The 21,936-nt window shown below is 43.1% G+C and overlaps 1 protein-coding gene across 1 annotated transcript; it reads right to left on the reverse strand.

Annotated features, from left to right (window-relative positions):
- Positions 1-7,369: 7,369 nt before the first annotated feature.
- Positions 7,370-15,691, reverse strand: SLC26A2 (solute carrier family 26 member 2). The gene is made up of 2 exons (XM_009285731.2): positions 15,046-15,691; positions 7,370-12,726 (listed from the first exon to the last, which is right to left on the reverse strand). Exons 1-2 carry the CDS (start codon positions 15,685-15,687, stop codon positions 11,221-11,223), a joined length of 2,148 nt encoding a protein of 715 aa, XP_009284006.1. The 5' UTR covers positions 15,688-15,691; the 3' UTR covers positions 7,370-11,220.
- Between the last annotated feature and the right edge of the window lie 6,245 nt (positions 15,692-21,936).

The raw sequence follows: 21,936 nt of genomic DNA on the forward strand, positions 1-21,936 counted from the left end.
ATCTCATCAGTGGAAGTCTGTATCTCAGTAATTAGAAGTAAATAAATAAGAAACATCAGCGCTCTCTGGCAGCAGGAAAAAAATGAGAGCACATGGTAGGGGAGACAGCTGCTCAATGTATTTATCTCTTTATATGAATTCTTTATTCTCTGCCATTCCTCCACAGCTCATGTATTTTCAGGTACATCTGTTGATAGCTCCCCTTTCCCTTCCCCTTCTTTCAGTAATGGACTGTATCTTTCCTTAGCCTTGTCATTCCTCCTGTCCTTAAAAGATGATCCTTTCATATGCTTTATAATCCTTCCTAGTTATAGCTCACTTTGTGTCTTGGCCTGTCTGATGTTGTCTCTACTCATTCATTTTCCTTTTCCATCTTCTTCCTTAGCAAATAGCCCAAATTTCCATTTTCTGTATGATTCCTTCATCTTGAAATTCAGTCACTGAAGAACTGGTGAATCAGTCATTGAAGAGCTGGCCAGGTTGGTCTTTTAAGTCAGCTTGTTTGCTGGGATGAAACACATCTGAGCACAATCCATCTTTGGGTTTTGAACTTATTTAGGAAGCATTCACTTCCAGTTCTAGATCTCTGATCTGTCCACCGTGAAGATGGGACAAAGCACTTTTTCCATTTGTGACAGTATCTAGGCTACCTTTAACCTCTTCCCTGCCTTTACTGCCTGCTGCTGCTTTTCCTTCCAACTTCCATCTTCACTTATATATTCTGGAAATCTTTTGTTTGTTATGATTTCCTTTACCACCTGATATAGCTTGGTAAGCCTTGATATAGCCACATTCTTCCACCTCTCCGAGGCATAAGTTTTGGTGAGCAGTTCTTTTTTCCATTCCTTCTGTCTCCATGCCTCCCCTGCCATCCTTCCCTACAATTTTTTTCCCCCTTTCTTGTGTGCAAATTCCCGGTTGCTTTCGTATACTCAACTTTAAAATATTCCATACTTTCCCTGCAACTACGTTCTCAAGCTCGTTGTCCCAGCTGGTTCCCCTGTGCGTTTGGTTCTCTACACTGACCTCTTCGAAACAGCGAGCTTTCATGCTAGGGCAGCTTCTGCGTGGCCCTCTCTGCACTGGAAATTCAGGCTGTGGGCACTGAGGAGAGGCCACTTTATGTTCTGCAGCCTGACAGAGAGGATGTAAGAACATACTTGGTTACACTGAACACTGTGTACGTTGCTGAAATCACTTTTACTGTATGAGGTGAGGCAAGGGCGGAAACTGCAAACATTTCACATTTGCTCTAGAAAATGTATAGCAGACAGCTTAAAAAAAGAAACCAACAGTACTTCATGTGGCCTTGAGCTGGCTAAGGCTGCACTGCCTTCCAAATGCAAGGTCGCTACAGCTAACTGCTGAAACTACTTGTTTTCAAATGCATCTTCAAGGGTTGTTCTATATTGCCACTATAAACTCACCTAACTGTTTAGCTCCATTCCGGGCAAGGCTGGGTTGGACAGATGGTATTAGCTTGAACAATGCAAGTATAGACAGGACATTGCCTGCCAGTATCATGGGACCCTCTGTTTTTAAGACAAGCAGAAAGCATGAAATCCAAATTTTTCATTTATGGTATGGTATGTAAGCAATGTAACATCCATCTATGCAACAGCCATTGCAGCCAGCTAAAAACAGAGCAGTGGAAACCCAGGCTCCAGGTACAAGGACAATGCAGCAGTGGGCTATTTTGGTTTTCTGTCCTAAAGTAGAAAAAAATCATGAAATTGCCTGGGTCCATGATTGTTAGCCAGGCATTTTGCAGCGGGTAAGCGTAGTGAATTCAAGTCTCTGCTGCTGTGTCAATGCATCGCTTTTGTTTAACAGGACAAGTTGGCATCTCCAATTCTCTTTGGAACAGAGCTAACTGTGCTGCACAAGGATTTTTGATTTGCTTTAAGGCATGTAAATACACTTATGACTATTTGGCTTCTGGAAGCCTTTCAAGTAGCATCCCACATGTCTTGTCTCCATAAATGGGCCAACCTGGCTTAGTACATTGCTGCACCCCACTGCTCCACAGTTACTTAGATCACATGCAACTTTATAAAGAAAAAGGCAAGTAAGCCAGGTAATGGTGCCAGGTATCTAAGAGAGATGCTTTTCCTTCCCTTCAGATTTGGGACTTGACAGTCTTTTCGGGCAGCTGCTGGTTCAGTTCCACTTGGAAATGAATTTTCAATATGTAGACATCTGCAAAACATCATCATTTTTAAAGGGAAAAACAAGGAAAAGGAGACAAGCCCAGAACTGGTCCCACTGCTGAGATATGGCAAAATGCAACAAAAGCACCCGAGGACAAAAAAGCTGAACAGAACCTCTCCTATGGTTTCTTGGAAAGCAATTATTCACATTTCTGCAAGAGATAACACCAGAGAATGTGGAAGCAGTACACTAGGTCATCCCAGAAAATAAAACAGTTTTTGCAGCCTCCTGTTATTTTGCAGGGCAGTTTATGCTAACGTGCAGGGGTCACAGCAGAGCATGCAAGGCAAAGATAAAGTTCTCTCCAGACATAAACACTGTGAGGCTAAAAGTGTCGCTCACCCTGTGACTGCACATGGTAATGCAGTCACACCACTCTGAAGTTTGAGAGGGACCAAGGAACCTACAAATAAATAGATAAATAGATAAAGAGCATCTATTTAAGCTACTGCTTGCTCCCAGCAATTAACCATGCAGACAGACATGCAAGGAATGTTTTTTAGTGTACTTTGAAAGATGTGAGATGGAGCATATGTCCTTGGAAAGAGACTCAGTGCAGAGGTAGCAGATCTAAGAGGATGTGGAAGAGCATCTTTGGCCGCAGGGGTCATACACCGCACATCAACTGTCCAGCTATCGAGGACACCGCACGCTGGGTCCACTCTTCTAACGCCCTGCTACAAGTCCTTCCCCCAGCACTGATGCCCACTCGTAGAAGATGGAAAAAAAGAGCACTTCCAAGCACATCAGCTAGAGGATTTGGGTTGCATTCCCAATTTATATAAGGAGGGTGAAAATAATTCCTTGCCAATTTTTGCGGCACTTTGTTGCTGTTTTCATGTTCTTCCCTGCATCACAAATGTCCAGTGCTTATGATCCTTTTCCAAATTATCAAGCTAATAATTGAAAATGCTATAATTAAATTGATTACAGATGAATACAGTGGAATAAAAAAGGGGAGACACATTTCTATTTCATACTGAACTGGCATTCAGCCCAGGCTATTTGGCATCATTTCAGGCTTGACCTGTGCGTGTTGCCTACAAGCCCTTCACGGCACTGAAGCCGTGCTGGTGGGTTGCTGCTTCCCCCTGTAGCTGTTGGCTGGCTCACAGGGTCACCCTCTTTGCAGTTAACACAACTTGCCCCCACCGCAGCACAGCAGGCACCGTGTCAGGCAGAGCTCTGTGGCTCGCTCCCGAGCTCTCCCAGCAGCCATCACACACCACCAGCTCATCGTGCACTGAGGAAGGGGACAGGGATCCTTCAGAGGTCACTTCTCAATGTCACAGGACAGAAAGATGCTCCAGCAGAGGGTAAGAAGCCCAGAAACCGCAGCACATCTCCAACTACCTGCCAGACGACAAGATTGGATCTGCTATTAGATTTTTAACAGAAGGAGCTTTTTCACACAACACAAATGGTGGGACGGACTGCCGCAGTGTGGTGAGAGTCAAGAGGTTCAAGAAAAGGGATTAGGAAGCTTCACAGAGAAGTGCTGCAAAAGCTGTAACAAATGTCTAAGTGCTTAGGAAATTTCTAACCTGCTGCTTACCAGGTGGTGGAAGGGCTCTGCATGGGCTGGACCCCTGGTACACCTTTCCCAAGCAGCCTCCACCAGGCTGTGACCCAGGAGATGGGGCAGGGGATCTCATCTAGTACAGGAGCATGTATGGCGAGAATTAGTTGTCCGCAGGTAAGGTAGAGCCTTGAGTAGCACAGGTAAAGGGTGCTGCTGATTGAAGCCCGTTATCTCAGCTCTGTATCGGCAGGAATCAGAGTCACTCTGCTGAAAGCAATGGCTGTCCTATGCTTTTCAAGAAAGCAGAAAGCTCCTGCTGGCATTCTCCATAATTGAGTGTTCCTACCACTCTGTTGGCACCAACACAAAAATTACAGCATGTGCGCTGAGGTCTCCTAAGGTAAAAGGCATCCTCAGGTAAAAGCTGAGCCGTGCTGGATTTGCGTAGCTCCTTTGCGTAACTCAAGGACATGTATGCAGAGATAATGCCCACACTAACTGCCCAGAACTGCACCCAGAGCTGCTCTAATTTTTGCTCTGACTCTTACTGGCCATGACCTGACCAAGTCATATAACCTGTTATGTCAAATAACACTGAAATACATTGCAGCAATTTTGTAAGGCTGAATATGTAATACCATGTGCTATAACCACACATATTGTAAAGTACAAGTAGCACCAAATCTGACCAAATCTGTAATTTCTTGCATTTTAGGAATATGGACCTGGCCCACAGGAGGGTGCTGCTCACCGGCACACGGCATATCATCGTCATCACATTGCTTATTACTTCTTATTATTCATGAGACAAACTGCAGCCTGGTTGCACAGAGCACTGAAGTCAGAACGAGGTGAAAGCCTGCTGCTGGCCGTGTATCGTCAGTCAATGCCCTGATTTATGTTGGCAGGAAACTTCCATGCAAGGCTACGTGTGTACCACACAGAGTGCGGGAGAACAGTGCACACAGCTGTGTATACGCTGCGCTTTACAATGGGGATTGGGCACAACTGCCAGGAAAAACAGGGACTGGGGACTCACTGCTCAAACGTGTGGCTTTTCTTTTTAAAATCTATAGCTGCAGCATCTTCTAAGGTATCAAGCATATGTCCAACAACAGAAAAAACATAAATATCATCTTTTAATGGTGATAACGAAATCCCAAAGATTTTACCATATTTGATAGAAAATTCCTGTACTAACAAATCTTCTACAATGACAATAAGGCACATCAGCATTTAAAAATGACAACTGATACAGCAGACAGAGACAGCGTAAAGGAGAGTCAACAACATGCAGAGGCTATATTCCATAGCTGATGGTAGGACATAAGAAGACGACTGACAAAATACAACTTTCATCACAAACGTCTGGTCGGTGAGCACAGCACTCAATGTGGAGCTGATGGCAACACATCTCTCCCCACGCTGGGCGCAAGGCAAGGTCCGTGTCAGCAAACACCCATCCAGCACGGACTGATGCCACAGAGCGAGACGGCTCCCCCAGCACCCTGGATTCTGCCACTGAACTGGCGGAAACGTTATACCTTATTTTTACTGCACAGATAAGTCACAGCAAAAAGGCGATCTTTTATACATACGATACAACTTTTCCACATTTTATTCAAATAAACTATTTTGTAAACTGGTTAGGTCAGCCGACCGATGTGATCTATTCCATTCCTGAGGCCCTGTTTGGTTAAGCTGATTCTCCAACTTGAAAAAACTACTCCAGGAAAAATTTGCCATTTTGTTTATTCTGCAAAACATTATGTCACAAATATCTAAAATTATTCTGAATTTAAAATAATTCAAAAATCATACCCCAGGACATACCAAGGTACCAGAGATGATGGTCAGGGACTCAAGAGGCTGATGAACTCAGAAGCATCATGTGCTTACCAGAAAAAGTGAGGCTTTACCTCTCTTTAACCATGTTTCAGCTGCATTTCAAATATACATAAAATTTATTTCCTTAATTCAAAAATTAGCAATAAAAAACTTGGACCCAAGTCCAGTCCCATTTCCTGTGGAGTCCTGAGATCATTTGGGAGCTGGACTAAGAGCTAAGTGCTTTCAGAGCTAGAAGGAGCTGGAATTCAAATATTTTTGGCAGTAAATTTGCTCAATGGAGATTTGATTCTCCATCCAATGCTGTAATATTTTGTGTATTTGCACATCAGAGAAAGAGCAATATGCCTTAGCTTATATCATTTATAGAAAATAAAATAGAAAATTACACTATGAACTAAATATATATATATATTTTAAATATTTACCATTTCATGTAGCCGGGGGCCACACTTTTAGCATTGTAATGATCTCAAAAGAAAATGCAAGACTCAGAATTATTTCCACTTCAGGTGGAACTTGATTGAACTAGTAAAGATCAGGTAGTTTTTCACATGAGCAGCTGATCCTACAAAGGCTTACAAACATGATAACCAAGTGCAAGTAATTCTTGGGACTTAACAAGGTCATTCACAGTGCAAAGTCTGCACTAAAGACATTGCTCCTTTTATCTATGCCAGCATAGTAGAAGTGCAAAGCCCTTCTAGTTTGGACAGTTACATCAATACTGAAGTCTCACAACGGTATCCTACATTGAGACTCAGCAAAACAAAATAAGCTACACAGATACAAAGCACCTTGTATGGCATTAGCAGTAGATGACTGCCACCTGTGTCACAGCTTCATTAGCTTAGCTATGTTGGTAAAATAATCTAAAAGAATGTAAATCACCTCAATCATTTAATCACTTTTCCAAAGCATGTGAAAAAAAAAAACACAACAGAAGATAATGCCCTGAAACAAACTATTTGCCTGAAGAGTTTCACCCTCAACTCAAAGGGTTTCCTCTTGTTCCAGTTTCTATGATCTTCTAGACCAGCAGTCTCCTACGGCCCAGCCGTGCTCCTCACTATGCTGGGAGCACAGGGAGGTTAAGGTCAGTGCTGAGCCTGGGTGAGTCCTGCGCCTGCCTGTGTGCCCGGCTGCAGGGCCAGCACGGGTGTTCCTGCACCGTTTCTGGAATGGAGACATGTGAGTGACATGACTTCAACCTGCCTAAAAGCCCTTTGCACCGGCAGCACTGGAGATGATAGCAGGCAGCTAAGCATGGTGGGGAACCGGGAGTGAGCACAGCCCTTGGGTGAAAGATTCAGGGAACTGGACACAGGGAGATGCACGGTGTTGCTGGTCTTCTCAAGGGAGGACTGGCCACAAAAAGACTGGACTCTACCAGGTAAGCATAGATCTAGGACCTGGCACTGGCAGAGTTCACGGCCAACCTCAGCACAAGGCCGTGGGAAGCAGCTGGGTATCGACCGGCTTAAAACCCTGGTGCAGCAGCCAGGATGCTTTCCTGCCTGTAATACCTCACCTCTGCACTTCAGACCCATTAGCAGTGGATTTTAATGCCTCTTGGCACGAGCCAGCAGAAGCGAGTGGAGACAAAGGAATTGCTGTGTTTCTTCCCAAGAGAGTAACTTTCCATTTATCACTGCAGCCCGACGGGGAAGGAGCGCAGCAGTCATGGAAGCTCTGCTGCCCTGGCTGGGAAAGCCATGTGCGGACTTAGATTAAAATTAGATAAAAATAAGTAAGCATGAAAACAGAAATCCCTTATATATGTAGCTCGGGACAGTGACTCATGCAGCAGCACTCAGCAGGAACTAGGTCCTGTGTTATTATTACAGTGTCGCAGTAGCCTCATAATAAAGACACCTCCAGGTTAATCTGTCGTTCCTGGGCGGCACTGTTACTCCTGCAGCTACACAAACCCTCGCACAGCCCCACACCGGGCTAAGGCTCCAGCGTGCTCATGGGGGGACATGCACAGTGGTGCTCCCCTGCCAGCTGCCGACAGCCCCCTTTCTCCCAACCCCAGAGGACTGGTGGGGTTTTGGCGTTGTTTTACACTCTCTGTTCAGGAGCTTTAGCCTTATCAAAAGATCTGGCATGAAAATTGAGTAGCAGGTCACATGTAATAGCAACATACACAAAGGCAATGATTCTTCTATTTACAGTCAATTATATGCAACGTCTCACACGAAAACACAGAAAGAAGTGTCAAGAAGGTGGAGGTGGGTCTCGCAGTGAATGAGAGGAGCAGATGGAGCTGCAATGCCTTACGAGGAAATCAGGATCACTAAATCGCACCAGACTAAGGTTGGCAATGTCATTATAAATCCAAAAATAAGCACCATGTGCCCCACTGCAGTACCTTTCCCTGTTTTATGAAGTGGACTGAAGATTATGTCAAAACATTCACACAAGTGAAACATTTATTAGTGCAACTGCCACATTAGGAGGAACTGACACTACTACCTATAGCAGCAATAAACTAAGAAAACAGAGCCTGACATTTACCAGGAGACTACTAAAGACATTTCCAGGGGTCTTTAGTATAGCTGAGACTGTGAGTGTTAATTTCCATAATGCTGTGTTGTTGTCATTAATGAATGTGCTAATGATCTCTTAATTCTTCATTTAGACTGATAATTGCTGATTAGTACATTTGGGAATGGAGATCAACTGATATATACCATCTTCCAGTCTGGCCTGGGGTTCTGAAGGTTGCACCTGGGATGAACATTCCTGTTCCAGATGGACACATAAACCCAAAAACAATCGTTCTGAGATTCCCTCTTCCTATAGATTACAAATTAAGCTGTGAGGCAGGGATAAGAGAAGGCATACAAGGCAGTGCGTATGGCAGATTTCCTCTTATAAAATCTGGTACACGTCTTCCACTGTTCACTTAAAACAGCAGAAGGCAGAACAGCCCTTTCCAGGACAGAAACAGGAGCATCACAAAAGCATAAATGAATATATAGAGCTGCTGCATCCATCATACAGCAGCAAAAGGTGTATATACATATATATGTACACACACATATATATACGTACACATATTTTTGTGTGTGTATATATGAAATTCCTTTATAAAACAAATTCTTTAGGACAACAGTTTTCAATCAGTGGTCCCTAATTCCTAAAGGTAAAATTGGATTACTTCTAAAGGGTCCATAAACATATTAAAGGAAAATGTGCTTCCTGCCAGTAGGCTTAAATCAGATTCATGTCTCTCTCAAAAAATTATTCTAGGCCTAAAAGGAAAATGGCTGAAAACCCACTGTTTTAAGAAATTCCAGCCATGACAAGCTCTAATCTTCACTTAATTCCAAAGGACTCTCTATTACACCGGACTCTCTGGCAAATGGCGTTTATTTCTGTTCCCTTTTAACCAGGGCTGTGTGCATTAATATAGACTTATTAATACTATGACCTCTAGATGTTATCTTAAATAAGAACATGAAAAGTTGTTCTTTTGGTTGGCTGGCTGCTTTTGCTGTTGCATTTTAATATGGTTTCTTGTGTTTTGCTTGAAATGGAATTTGGAGGGTATATTGCTAGTCGTGGCTGCACAAACAGCACTGAGGCCAAATACGATATGCTCTAGCTAAACATAAATCACTTCAGTATATCTTTTAGCTGTAATCTAAATTAATTATTTGAAAATCAATTTATGGCTGTTTTATTGTACTTTTATGTAAACAAATACCCACGAGCTACAAATATGCATCCTGCTAGCTGTAGAAAGTGCATACTTCTTGGAAGTGACATTGCTATTCCTTCCCTTCCTGGCACAGGTAGAAATGGATTTGAAAAAACATCTTTTAATAAGTAATTACTTTTTTCCCCTTCTCAGTAAGAATTTGGCTACACAAACCTGTGCATGGTCACAGGTCAAACAATCTCCACCTGGGCAGCATGGAAAGAGTACAGGAGAGAAGAGTTGTGAGTGTAAAGAGGAAAGAATCACCCAGAGCAATTTCTACTTTACTTCCATTCCACCCATGGCTGACCTGCCTTAGAGGAAGCCTCCTGGCCGGCTGCTCATCCCTCCTTTCCCTCTCAGCTGCCCATGCCTGAGGGGCAAAGGGGTGAGAACAAGTAGCTGCAGGTAGGCAGGAACATCTGCAGTAAGAACGTACACTACTTATTGTTTGCTGTGCTGTAATTTTTCATCTGGACTTTGAGAAGAAGGCACTGCTTCTAGCACTGTTCTGCTTTGTTGAAAAATATTAGTTAAAATCAGCGTTTAAAAATGGTATCGAGGCTTTTGTTCAAAGTTCTAGAGATGCTTTCTGGTAATGTGAACAAACTGTGCTGAAAAGGGACTCCCCCAGGCCATGGCACTGCCATCAGCCAAATGCACATGCATAGGTCTGCACCGCTCCCCTGCCACCAGCCCGTCGGTGGCCAGGCACAAACCCCTGCAGTGACAAGCTTCCCAAGCTGGCACCCAGCTGCGGGAGCTGCCGCGGGTGTGCCAGCTCTCTCTTGACACCAACACAATGGCTCTGAATAGGAACTCAACGCAACGTATGGTGAGGAATTAAAACATAATTTCCATCCTGCACTCGCTCCCTACATAGGCGTTAACCCCACTCACTGCTTTTATACGGCTTAGGCTAATCCACTCTGGTAATACCAATTCAGTAATTATAATTATCTAAACTGCATAAGGCATTCTTAGCCCAGAATAAAAAAGTTCACGCAGGAGGTTAGTGCAGAAAAGAAAAAATTCAGCAGTACCTATTTGGGATTCATCTCCTTGTATGCCTTAAGGCTGAGAAAGAACAATATTTGTGTTTTTTGAATACTGCAGGAGCTTTAGCATTTTCTCTCTGATACTTGGAGACTTGTTTCCTTAACAATGCCAGTTCTAGAACACACAATGCACGGATCTCAGTTACGTGCTCCTTTTCAATATATGCTACAGCCACCCCCCACCTCCCCCAGTATTTCTATATGCTGCTATGATGTCCTAAAAACTGTAGTAAGTTCAGTTAACATATAAAGGTTGTCAGGTCCTGGGACTTATCTTTCTGCTATCTAGTCCTTCTCTTGAGGTCCCAGCTCCTAGAGTGAAGTGATACATGACATTTCAGCTTTCATAGAAAGAAGGGAACAGTTAATGGTCCTAGCTCAGAAAAAAAAAACAATCCTAAACTCAAAATATACTTCTTTTTAGAAAACATTTCACGATTCATGCTGCATTTTATTCCTTTTTGACTCCTAACTCATTATTTTCGAACGATTAAGGATGAGAACATTGTCTGTATACAACACCTTTTCCTGCATACAACACCTTAAAGACTTCAATGCTGATATCAAAACTCAGAAGGGAACTGAGACATGGAAAGTTCAACAGAGATGAGAAATAAGATGAAAAACCATATGAAAACTCTTAAATTCACAGATTGGCCATAACCAAGTTAAGAATTGCCTTCATTCAGTACCACCTATTGAATCACTATACCCAGCAGGCAAATTTAAAGCATCAAAACAGACTGCATAGTAACCACTGTGTTAAAAACAACTCTGCCTCTTTTTATCTGAGTGCATATATATTGCATAGACATACAGACCCACAGCCATTTTTTTCCCAGGCTTTGTTCCAGCTTGCTCCCTTTCCACAACTAGTTCTTAGAAGCACTGGTCCCACTGTGCCCCTGTGCACCCAACGCGAAGTCCACAGCCTGGTGCACACTGTGGAAGAGAAGGTGGTCCTCCCCCTCTTTAAAGAATTCTCCTCGGATCAGGGAACTCCTCACTGAAGGATTGCACTGGGCCAGTAGCACCTGGACACCTATCTCCCTGTAGTCCTTGCAGACTTCTTTGAGCGTGCGTATTCCTGCCGTGTCCAGAAACTGTACTGCACAACAGTCAATCACTATTGTGTGAAACCCCAGAGATTCAGAGACAAAATCCATGGAGATGCTGGTCTGGTTGCCACCAGAATCCACCTCTTTCTCTCTAAGCATTCTTTTTGCTGCCTTTTTCTTTGCTGCCTTCACCCAGACTGGGTTGACCCCAGTTTGCTTGTACAGGGTGGATTTAAAGCACTCTTTGTTGATGTAGTAGAGGGGTGCTTCAAAACGGAACACCACGATTCCTGGCTTGGTTTGCAAGTTCTTGTAAGCAGACAGGGATTCATACGTTTCAGACTCTGCCACCCAGCCAAGCAGCGGTGCCTCTGGTCTCTGAGTTCGGAAAATGACGCAGAGCATAGAGAAGCAAACACCAACCAAAAGACCAATCTCAGTACTGATGAGTGCTGAGGCTGCCATAGTAACTAGCCAGATCACTGTGTCCACTCTGCTCAAATGCCACATTTTTGGCAGGTCCTTGAACTTCCGCAGGGCTCCTCTGAGGTTTACAATAGTTATGACAGCAAGGACACATTTCTGAAGGGAATAAAATAAAGGTGCAATCACAAGGAGAACTAATAGGATTACCAAACTAGTCACCATGCCAGACATTTGTGTCCTACAGCCTGTGGACTCTTTGACAAGAGTCTTGGCAAGAGCTGCGCTTGTTATGAAGCAATGGAAGAAAGAGGGAATGATGTTGCAGAAGCCAATGGCATACATCTCCTGGTTGGCCTTCACAGAGTAACCATGCTTCTTGGCAAACATTTCTGAGAGGGAAACAGTGATGGCAAAGCCAATAATAGCTATGGGGATAGCATCCAAAGCCACATTAGGAATCAGGTTCCAGTCTGGAGGGCGGGGTGGCAGAAACCCAGTTGGGATGTGTCCAGCAACGCTTGAGCCGTAAGTCTCTCTCAGCTTCCCAAAGTGAGATGCCAGAGTAGCTGCCACAATCACGACTAGTTCAACTGGTATTGGAGCCTTGAGCCTGGATTTAAAATGTTCATTAAGCTCTTTGGTTGGGATAAGTACAAGAAAGCACAAGAAGCTAGTGATGAGATCACAGATGTTGGTCTTGTGTATGTTTCTGAAGATGTTTATCCATGTGGCTATGAGGGAGCCGATGCCACTGCTCCGTGGAATGTCTAGGCCCAGGAGGTACTTGGCTTGTGAAGTTACGATGGTAAAGGAGGCACCCGTGACAAATCCACTCAGCAACGAATCGGAGAGGTACACTGAGACAAAGCCCACTTGAAAGAAACCCATGGCCACCTGGAAGGAATCAACCACACACAACAGATTAGGACGCAAATCTTACAGATGTCATCACTGTGGGACTCTGGAGGGAGGTGAGATAAAAAAAAAAACACTGCATGGCCCTGGAGGACAAGGCATGGTCTGAGCATGGAGAAAACAGTCTCCAGCATTCAGCTGCTCCTGGTACACCGCACCTAGACGAAATGCATTTCTAACACAGAGCAGGCTTTTTTGGGGGTCTTCGTACTCTGAACCTGTGTTTGTTGTTTGCTCATCGGTTCAGTTGTAACTCCTAGTTGCCCTAGCAGGCAAAGAAACCTAGGGAAACAAGCATTTGAAATACTGGCTACTTCTGCCATTTCTCTCTCAATAATGAGAAATAATGTCTGTGAACTTTGCAGCGATCCAAAACCTTTTTGGTTGTCTTTGCCTTACACTTGAGCTCACAACCTGCAATAAAAATATAGCTTATGGCATAACAGCTGTCCTTTGAACTGCATAAAGTTTGGTGCATGTGATTCAGAAAGTACATGAGCTGCAAACTCTTGTGATGCAGATTATACAGAGATAATTTTTTAAAGTGTCGTCATTCATTTTCATTAATGCTAGTTGAATGGACAAATCCTTGGTGCTCTCTTATGGGAATGACTGGTTTTATGGATACCTACCCTACACATGCATCTTCGCACCTGGTAAATGCCCCTTTCTCCCCATCAACCTTCATGCCAAATGGAGCATGAACCTTCTCACAGCATTTGCTAGAAACCTTTTAATTCCCTGAGCTAGACAACAGGGCTGTCTACACTGTTATCTGAAGACTGCAGGCCAGAACTTACAGGTATTAAACTTTAAGTAGCATCAATTCGATATATCCTGCTAGGTAGTTAAGGCAAAATAAAAAAGGCTAGGATCATGGCTGGAAACTTCAGAAGAACCACAAAGCATTACTGAAGAGAAGGCAGGTTTGGGACCTGGACTTGACTGGACATGGGCTCAGACCCAAGCTCTAAAAAAGGCTCCCTCGCAACCTTGGTAATTAAGTTAATTCAAGGTTTTTCTAGATGTAAAACATTAGCAATAATTGCCTTACCTAGTTATGCGGTAGGCAACTGGTGTGAGCAAGCTTGCTTTTTGTGATTTGATTGTAAAGTTTCTGATACAAGGAGTATGTGATTTTGGTTGGAGCTTCCAACAAAAAAAATATTTGAGGGTGTGAAGACCTATTGGTTAGCAGGCAGAGAGACAGCAAGTAGACTATGCCTAACATTCAGAGGGACTTAAGATAAAGTAATCTGACTTCTTCATATAAAGAAACTTAATTGTACTTGTTCTTGCAAAGAACATTAAGCGCAATTCACAACTCCAAAACTGCGTTCATCCTACAGTGATGAAACACAAAATCCAGTGTACCTCAGGAGGCCCAGAATATTTCTGAAATTACTCAACACTAATTTGCAGTACAAGAAAAAGTCCCAGGTGTTTTAGAGTATCACAGGTATGTTTTCTTTTCCTCTTCTCTACAGTTTGATTAGCTATCACCCTGGAGGTCACTGTAGGAACAAATGAATGTGAACTCATAAACTGAAATACCACAGCTCTGCAGTACCGTTAAAACTAAATCCATTCTGGTTAATGCATGACACTCTAAAAACAAAGAAAACTGCTTTAATTTCAGCAAGCAGTGAATTCTAGGAAGTAGAGAGTGGTAAAATATTGTTGAGTAATACATTTTAATATGGTAATAATTAAGAAGTTTTATTTCAAATATATTTTATCATCTCAGCAGTGTCCTTTTCATACAAGGGCATTGTTTTGGCTTTGAATGGGCAAACAGCAAAGTTTTACAAGCACAGTGACAAATAAAAAGAAACCGGAGATACTTTTACCATCCAGATTATTTTTTGATAAAAGAAAAGGCAAATGACTGAAGTCTGGAATTAAAAGCTGCCACACCACATTTTGGCCCAATGAAGGCCTAAGCTATAAGCCAGCAAAAAACAAAAAAACCCAGAACAACAACAACAAAAAGCTTCAGGCCACAGTGAGGAAGGTGGTGAGCAGATTGTGCGAGAGCAGCAGGTGGTTACGTGCAGGTCCTTACAGTCCCCCAACAAAGTAGCAATGCAAGCACAAAATGCTGTTAAAAATAAGGAGAGGACACAGAGCCGTTTCTTGCACAACAGTAACTGGAGACCTCCAGGCCTCCCTGCGTCCACTTCCCTGGGATGCAGATTGAGGACACGTGCAAGCCCAGCAGGCTGTTCACATGGACAATCACCTAAAGAAGAATTATAACTATTTCCACAGAATACCTGTTTGTCCACCTCCTCTTACCTGATAAACTCCAGCTATGAAGGTCATGGTGGCTCCCACTGTAATTGCATAGCAGCTTTTATCACAGAGCAGCTTCTGCGATGTCTGATTCACAGGCAAAATGGTGGTGTTTACATATGCTGCTGTATCTGTGAGGACACTGAGCGCAGCTGGCTCTAAGTCATAGCCAGCTCTCTGTATTTCACGATCCACCACTTGTCCCACCATCAGGCAAATCACACCGAAGATGCCAACTGAGATGTGGCGGGAGGTTCCAAATATGAAATAAATAATGCTAGCAAAAAAGGATGTATAAAGGCCATAAATAGGCTCCTGCCCAGCCAAGAGAGAATAGGCAATTGACTGTGGGACTAGTAAGACGCCCACAATCACACCAGACATTATGTCTCCCAGTAGGTACTCTCTTAGCTTGTATTTAGGAAGCCACTGCAAGACAGGAAAGAAACTGAAAACATAGTCTTTAACTTTGGCTGGAGTGCAGCTGCAAGTTTTCTTTGCTTGCTTAACCACCAGAGCCTTCATGCTCCTCTTCTTCTCTTGGGGTTCCAAGAACATTCTGTGATGGAAACTACGTTTAGCATCGTCTCCTTCTGGCATTTCAGCCACTGAACGAACGTTGTTGAATTCTGCCATTGCTGCCATCTCAAGGGCTCCCTAAAAACACAAAGAAGGACCATTTCCATTAAAACATAACTGAATGCGCTACATGAGACTTTTTAATGGAGTGAATACAGTATTTATGAAAAGCAAGGGCTAAAAGACTTAATTAAGCACAGAGAAAGCAATTTCCAAGCAAACTTGGAAAAAGCCTCCCCATTTTATGCCTGTTAAGCAAGGAATCACCTTCCCTAGCAGGCTGATATCCCGTAGAATAAACCCACTGCTGGCAATGTTGTGAAATGGAAAAGAATGCAGCAGCACTGTCTCTCTGGGAGGCTTCCTTGATAAAATCACTATCTGCAGCCTGTTCCACCATGCAAAGATAGACACAGGGTTTATTGTAGTCCAACAGTCACTTCAATTCAGTTGCTGAAAATTAACTACAATTAGTAGATCTCTAGCATTGCACAGCTTGGTCTAAATCTTATTTATGGGTTGTTTTTTTTTTTAAATGCAGTGATTACACCTGCCAAATATTGTAAAGATTTTTTACCTAAGGAGGTGCAATCTTTACCCAGTGGCTTTATTTCAGCCAATGAGACATTGCAAGGAATGCTCTTCACACTTTATAAAAGCTGTTTTTCAAGTAAATTACATCTGACCAAAACAATACACACAAGTGGAAAACATATTAATGGGCACAACATAATGTAGGCGGAACACTTCTGCCAGAACACTTGCTCTAGTACAGGCTGCCTACAAACAGTAAAACAAGGTGATTATATCAAAGCACATTTAATACTGGAAACATGTTGCCTGAATGTGAAAGAGCACAGCCTTGACGAGACAAGCCCTAATGAAACTTGATGATACCAACAGTGATTACCAGCATTCATACAGCACTCTCGGTTTCCAGACAACATCCAGAATCCTCCAGAAAACTCTCTTTTAGCCACAATAACTGCTACTACTAGTACGTTGAAGTTACATTTCAGCTGGAAACCCATTCGCCTGGTGCTACAGTGGATTCAAGGCCACAGACAGCAGCAGAACCCTGAAAAATCCAACTCTCAGGCTTCCCTTTCAAACACTGCCTTGAAGTCCTGGTGTGCTAATAACAACACCCCCCTTATGTGCTAATTACACCTTCTCTGTGCAGTGCAAACATCAACCAAACTAATGTTCTATGCACTGTTTACGACTGAATTAATTACCAAATCAGTATTGGAGCTGGCCATGCTGAGGATGCCACTGAAGAGTCCATCTCAAAATTTGTTCACTTAGTCAACATTTCACAAGTAGCTATAAAACATTCACTGCTACTATCACTTCAGTGTAAGTCTCTCAAAAACATACAAGGGGAGAGGTGACAGAAGTGAGTTTAAGCGTGGTGCTTAAACTACCCGTTTCCCCTGCAGTCAGCCCATTACAAGGCACTGATCCTAGAGCTATGCAGAGAGGAAATGTCTTCTTTTAGACCTCGGTCTAGCTGGCTGGAGTGTACGACTTCCATGCTTCCATCCCAGGTTTGATGCTGTCATATGGAGGTATCCAAAGTGCCGTGCATCAGCCCTATATAATGGTTTACACACAGCCATGCCTCCAGCAGTCTGCTAGCTCAGAGATGAACTGCCTTCAGTTCTTCTAGCTAGAAAGACAGTATCAACCCAAGTACCTACTGTCTTAAAACAGCCTAAGCAAATGATCCTAACCACATCAAAGGAACCCACGTGAGAGTAGAGGCAGCTACAATACTTAATGTTTAGACTGGCTTCTCTTTCCAGATAAAAATATTCAGAGATTTCTAGAACAGCCTTCCAATTAGAAAGCAATTCAACTGGAGTAATCCAACTCTTCCACCTTACACTGTAGCACACTTCTCCCTAGAGCTACCAGGCTAGAGCATGCAGAGGGCTATCTAAAGTCAACACATGGGACAGATGCTGATACATAACCAACAAAAAATACCAGAGGCAGGGGTTCGCATTTTATCTTCTGCTCCATGCCGGGACTCCCAAAAGGTGTTTTCATTCACTACAAACCCATAAACAGTGAGTGCCTCTCTGGTGGGTAAGCTCCTGCATCCTTTCAAATAACCAAACACAGCTCACTCTTTGCCAGCCTGCCACTGGACTGCTACTGAAAGGGAGCTCTGTTTTGATCAGAGAACTCCCCGGCTCCAAAACTGAATAGCACGATGGCATCAGCAGGGATAGATTTTCTGCATAAGGTGGGGGACGTATGCCTTCCTGTTATCACCTGTACAACTCATGCTCTGTTACATGCCGGGGCAGACTAAACAGCATTGCCAGGTCTCACGCTCTGTGCGAGATACTTTGTGAATACCTACCTCTCATTCTCCACATCTACCAGGTATTTCTAGCAAGGCATCAATGCTTTTCTCCAGCTCCTACCCTGTTCCATACTCCCATATCTCCAACTCTATGCCTAATTCATCTGAACCATGCATGGGGTCTGCAGGGTGGTCGGGAAACCAGAAAGATAAAAATAGCTCTAAGCACAACTAGGGAGAACACGCCTCTTTGTGGCTGCTGTTCTGCACACAGACAGAGGAGCAGCTTAGGGAAAGTCACAATTCAAAAAAAAAAAAAGGAAAAAAATGAACACTGCTGGGTTAGGTGAGACCTAAGTGGAAAATTCCATAGTTTGAACTCAAGTCCTATTTCTGGTATCTATGTCCTTCTTTTGGTCCTGGTCCTTATAATTGGAGAACTGAGAGTTCTGGATCCAAAGATTAGTCCACCCAGAACTTTAATACATACATATTTTTAGGGGTAAATTTTCAAATGTATTTATTTGTCTCCATATTTGGTCTTGTTATACAAGTCAATCCCTTAGTACACTGGAAGGAAAGAGAAGAAAGCTTCAGTTTTGCCTACCTGCCTTCTTGATTATTCCAAACTTCTATCTTACAGCCTCCTGGCCATGCAGAATTACTGTATCACATACCTATATACACCTTATAATGACGAACTTCGCTTGGCTAATGACTTCCAGGTCAGTACCTTTATTGTGTTTTAGGTAACTATAAGCTCAGAAGAGCATTATGAAGAATTAGGATCTTTACAATGAGGAAACGTGTACTTCAAGAAGTGACATACTCAAGATCACATAGTGATCACGCTTGGAGGAGCACCCATCCCTACCTTCCAGATATCTAATCTCACCCACCTGTACAGTATTGCAAAGTCCGCTCAGGGATTATTTATAGCACTTATAAAAAAGCAAATACTACACAGTGAGAATGAAGTTAACATAGCGTACAAAAGCATATGTCCGCAGTACTCTGCATAAGTGCATTCTGTAGTTGTATTTGCTCAAGCAGTTTTATTCATTTCACAAGCACAGAGTTGCAAATAAAAAAGCTTTTCACCCAAAGCTCAGCAAATCAATACTGTAAAATCTAGGGGAAAAATTCACCCCCAGACTACTTTTTATGTGTAGCAAATTACCTGAATGAGTTTGTTTTCTGAGATTTTAGTAAAGATTTTAGTGATGAAAATCCTTCTGATTACCCTCTCCCTCATCCAGGACTTGTAGACAGCTCACTCAAACCTGGGAGTTTTTCTTAATGTGCCAGCAAACTCCAACACGAAACCCAGATAGTTCAGTTTAGTTCCGCACAGTGCTGTAAAATATCTGCATAGTAGGTGATACCCGGGTTTTTTGGTCGTGTCTAGACAGTAGAGAAATGTTCTAAGTAAAAATCTTTTTGGCTGCTAAGCTCTGGACATATACTGGATCTTTGTGTTGACCTGCATGACAGCTTTGTCTACGTGGCTTGAAAAGGGCCTTTCATCACATAGTCACTGCCTCTCGCGATGTCAGGACGCTAGGAAATGACACAATTTCCAACACCTGTTTCACCCTTTTCTGCCTGAAAGCATTGCTCTGTATTATTTTTGTAACTGTTTAGCCCAAGCTTGCCTAGTAAAACTGGATTTTGTTTTTTTTAAAAAAAAACAAAACACCCTTTGGTTCAGTATGCTGAAAGACATTCTGTATATTTAACTTGGAAAGGTTAAAAAACTGTCATTTTTGTTTTGAAAGCTCCTATTTACGTACAACTCATCTGTATGCCTCAAATTCACTTTTATCAGCTCCTTTTGGCCTGAATAAGATCTTCAGGGGATGTCTGATTGCCACAAAGCTTTACTTAAGGTACAAAGAAAAAGACTACCACACAGAACTGAGGACATTTCCAGTATCTCTCTGTTATCAAGTGACTGCCGTAAAATAAAGATATGGGAAGGTACTACATTTTTGAGATCTGATGACTTTTACAGACTGTTTCTGGATTCCATCTGGGCCTTTCTTACTGATCCCGTAACATGGCAGAGGTGAGCTAGCATCTGTCTTTGGGGAAACACTACCTGCAGCACAGGGCCTTGCTGGCTCAGACTTCATTTTTCTGTTGCAGATCACAGTCACCTTGACAGTAAGAGAATAATGGATTGTGAAGCTCACTCACCTGCTGAAATAATGTATTACAAGCTTAAACTTAAGATGTGAGCATTTGAGAGTAGAGACAAAATCAAGAGTGTTCTTTCTATTACACCGATCTCAGTTTTTCAGATTATTTTTCTAAATTTCATGTGCATGAGTCGTCACTGTACCTACCTGTCGCCTATGATCACTACCCACCCTCACGTACCCACTTGCTGGCCATGAGAAGTTAAATGCATTTAAATACTAATGCATAAACACATAATCTAAAGAGACATGAAAAATTATTGAAGAGATGTAAAGGAAAAGCAGGGGGATCAGAAATCCAAGTTCCACATGAACTGAATCGGAGTTGGGCTACTACCTCTGGGTCCTCGGAAAATCTCACCCTAAGAATATAAAAGAAAAGCATATCACAACATTTTGTGATAACTAAATCTTTGTCCTTACTCTTGTTGGACAACAGCCTTTTCCAAATAATCTCTTAACTGTTGCGGAGCAACAAGGAAATTCAATATTGCCATGATAACACCGAGATAGGCACTGGAATAGCATTGTATGTACCTTGGAAGAAAATTCAGATTTTTAACAAAATCTTTAACATCCTCCAACAAAACATTCAAGCTACAAACATTTATTTCAACAAGAGACTTAAAATCATACGAAAACTGAAATCTTACTAAGAACTGTAAAATGACATACCGCATTTATCACGTTTAAGCAACACATTTGGGAACAGAGCTACCTTACTGTTGGCACGGTAATCACCAGCCATTAACTCAAGCGGGAAAATCTGCAAAGCCAGACAATAAAACCTTGCTTGTGTGAAATATTCGATCTCCTCCTCCTTCAAATGTTAGTTCGCCTGAGCGGCAGCAGCAGTGAAGCTGCCCACTGGCCTTGCACAGTCCCCAGCCTCTTTGGGGAAGGTCCCATAGAAGTCGGTGACCCCGCTCGCAGCCAGCCCTTCCAGGAAAGTCGGCTCCCCTCTGAGAAAGCAGCTGTAGATCGAGTGTGACGGTTACACTGCCCTGCCATGTCTGAAACGGATCCCTCTTGAAGACAGCTGGCTGCAGCCTCACACAGTACTCCATCAGTTTCCATCCGAACCGGATTTGTTACAGAGAGTTTGCTAAGTATTTTCAGCAAGTCATTTCTACGTTAGGACCCTCCTCTTGCCCTTACCGTTAGCTAGCGAAGGTAAAACACTGAAGAGCTGTGCTCAGGCAGTGAGGACGGGTGGAGGAAGTGCTGCCCCAAAGGCATTTCCTTGGGCAGTGGCTGCCAGCCCACGCCACGCTGCCTGCTCCCCCCGGCCCCGCAGCTGGGAGGGGAGCAGCAGCGGTGGGCTGCATGTACATGGCAGAGAGTTGTGCAAGAGCCCCGTCCCGCTCTGAACGGAAAGCCACACACAGGGTTTGCACTGGATAAGGGAGCACTTAAAAAATTGTTTTTTAAAAAAATTAAAATCTGCAAGAAGAACATATAGCAAGAAGAAATCCACACACTTTTTATACTCCTGAAATTGCAGATTTTTGCTGAGAGCCTGTATATCACTTTGGAAGCCAACCAACATTTAAGTTTCCAGGATAGTGAAATGGAAGTTGTAGTGTTTTTAATACAACATTCAGTTTCATCCTCTCATCTCAACACTTCTTTCACACCCAGCCCCTCCGGCGAGCTGACACTCCCCACCTCAGCAGCGAGCACTCTCCTCCTGGCCCCCTGGCTTTCATTTTCTACTTTCCTCTCTTATTTTGAGGCACCGTCTTGCGAGCCGCTCCATAAAGTGGAGTTGTGAGCAGCAGCCCCCCTTGGAGAGCC

Source organism: Aptenodytes forsteri, unplaced genomic scaffold (assembly GCF_000699145.1).
Source record: "Aptenodytes forsteri isolate BGI_AS27 unplaced genomic scaffold, ASM69914v1 Scaffold54, whole genome shotgun sequence".
In the NCBI taxonomy this organism is placed as follows: Eukaryota; Metazoa; Chordata; class Aves; order Sphenisciformes; family Spheniscidae; genus Aptenodytes; species Aptenodytes forsteri.

Coding starts and splice junctions, on each gene's coding strand:
- SLC26A2 (XM_009285731.2), bottom strand. CDS start 15,687: ATGGCAGCAATGGCAGAATTCAACAACGTTCGTTCAGTGGCTGAAATG. Junction 12,727..15,045: donor TCATAGCTGGAGTTTATCAG/GTAAGAGGAGGT, acceptor GATTCCTTCCAG/GTGGCCATGGGTTTCTTTCA.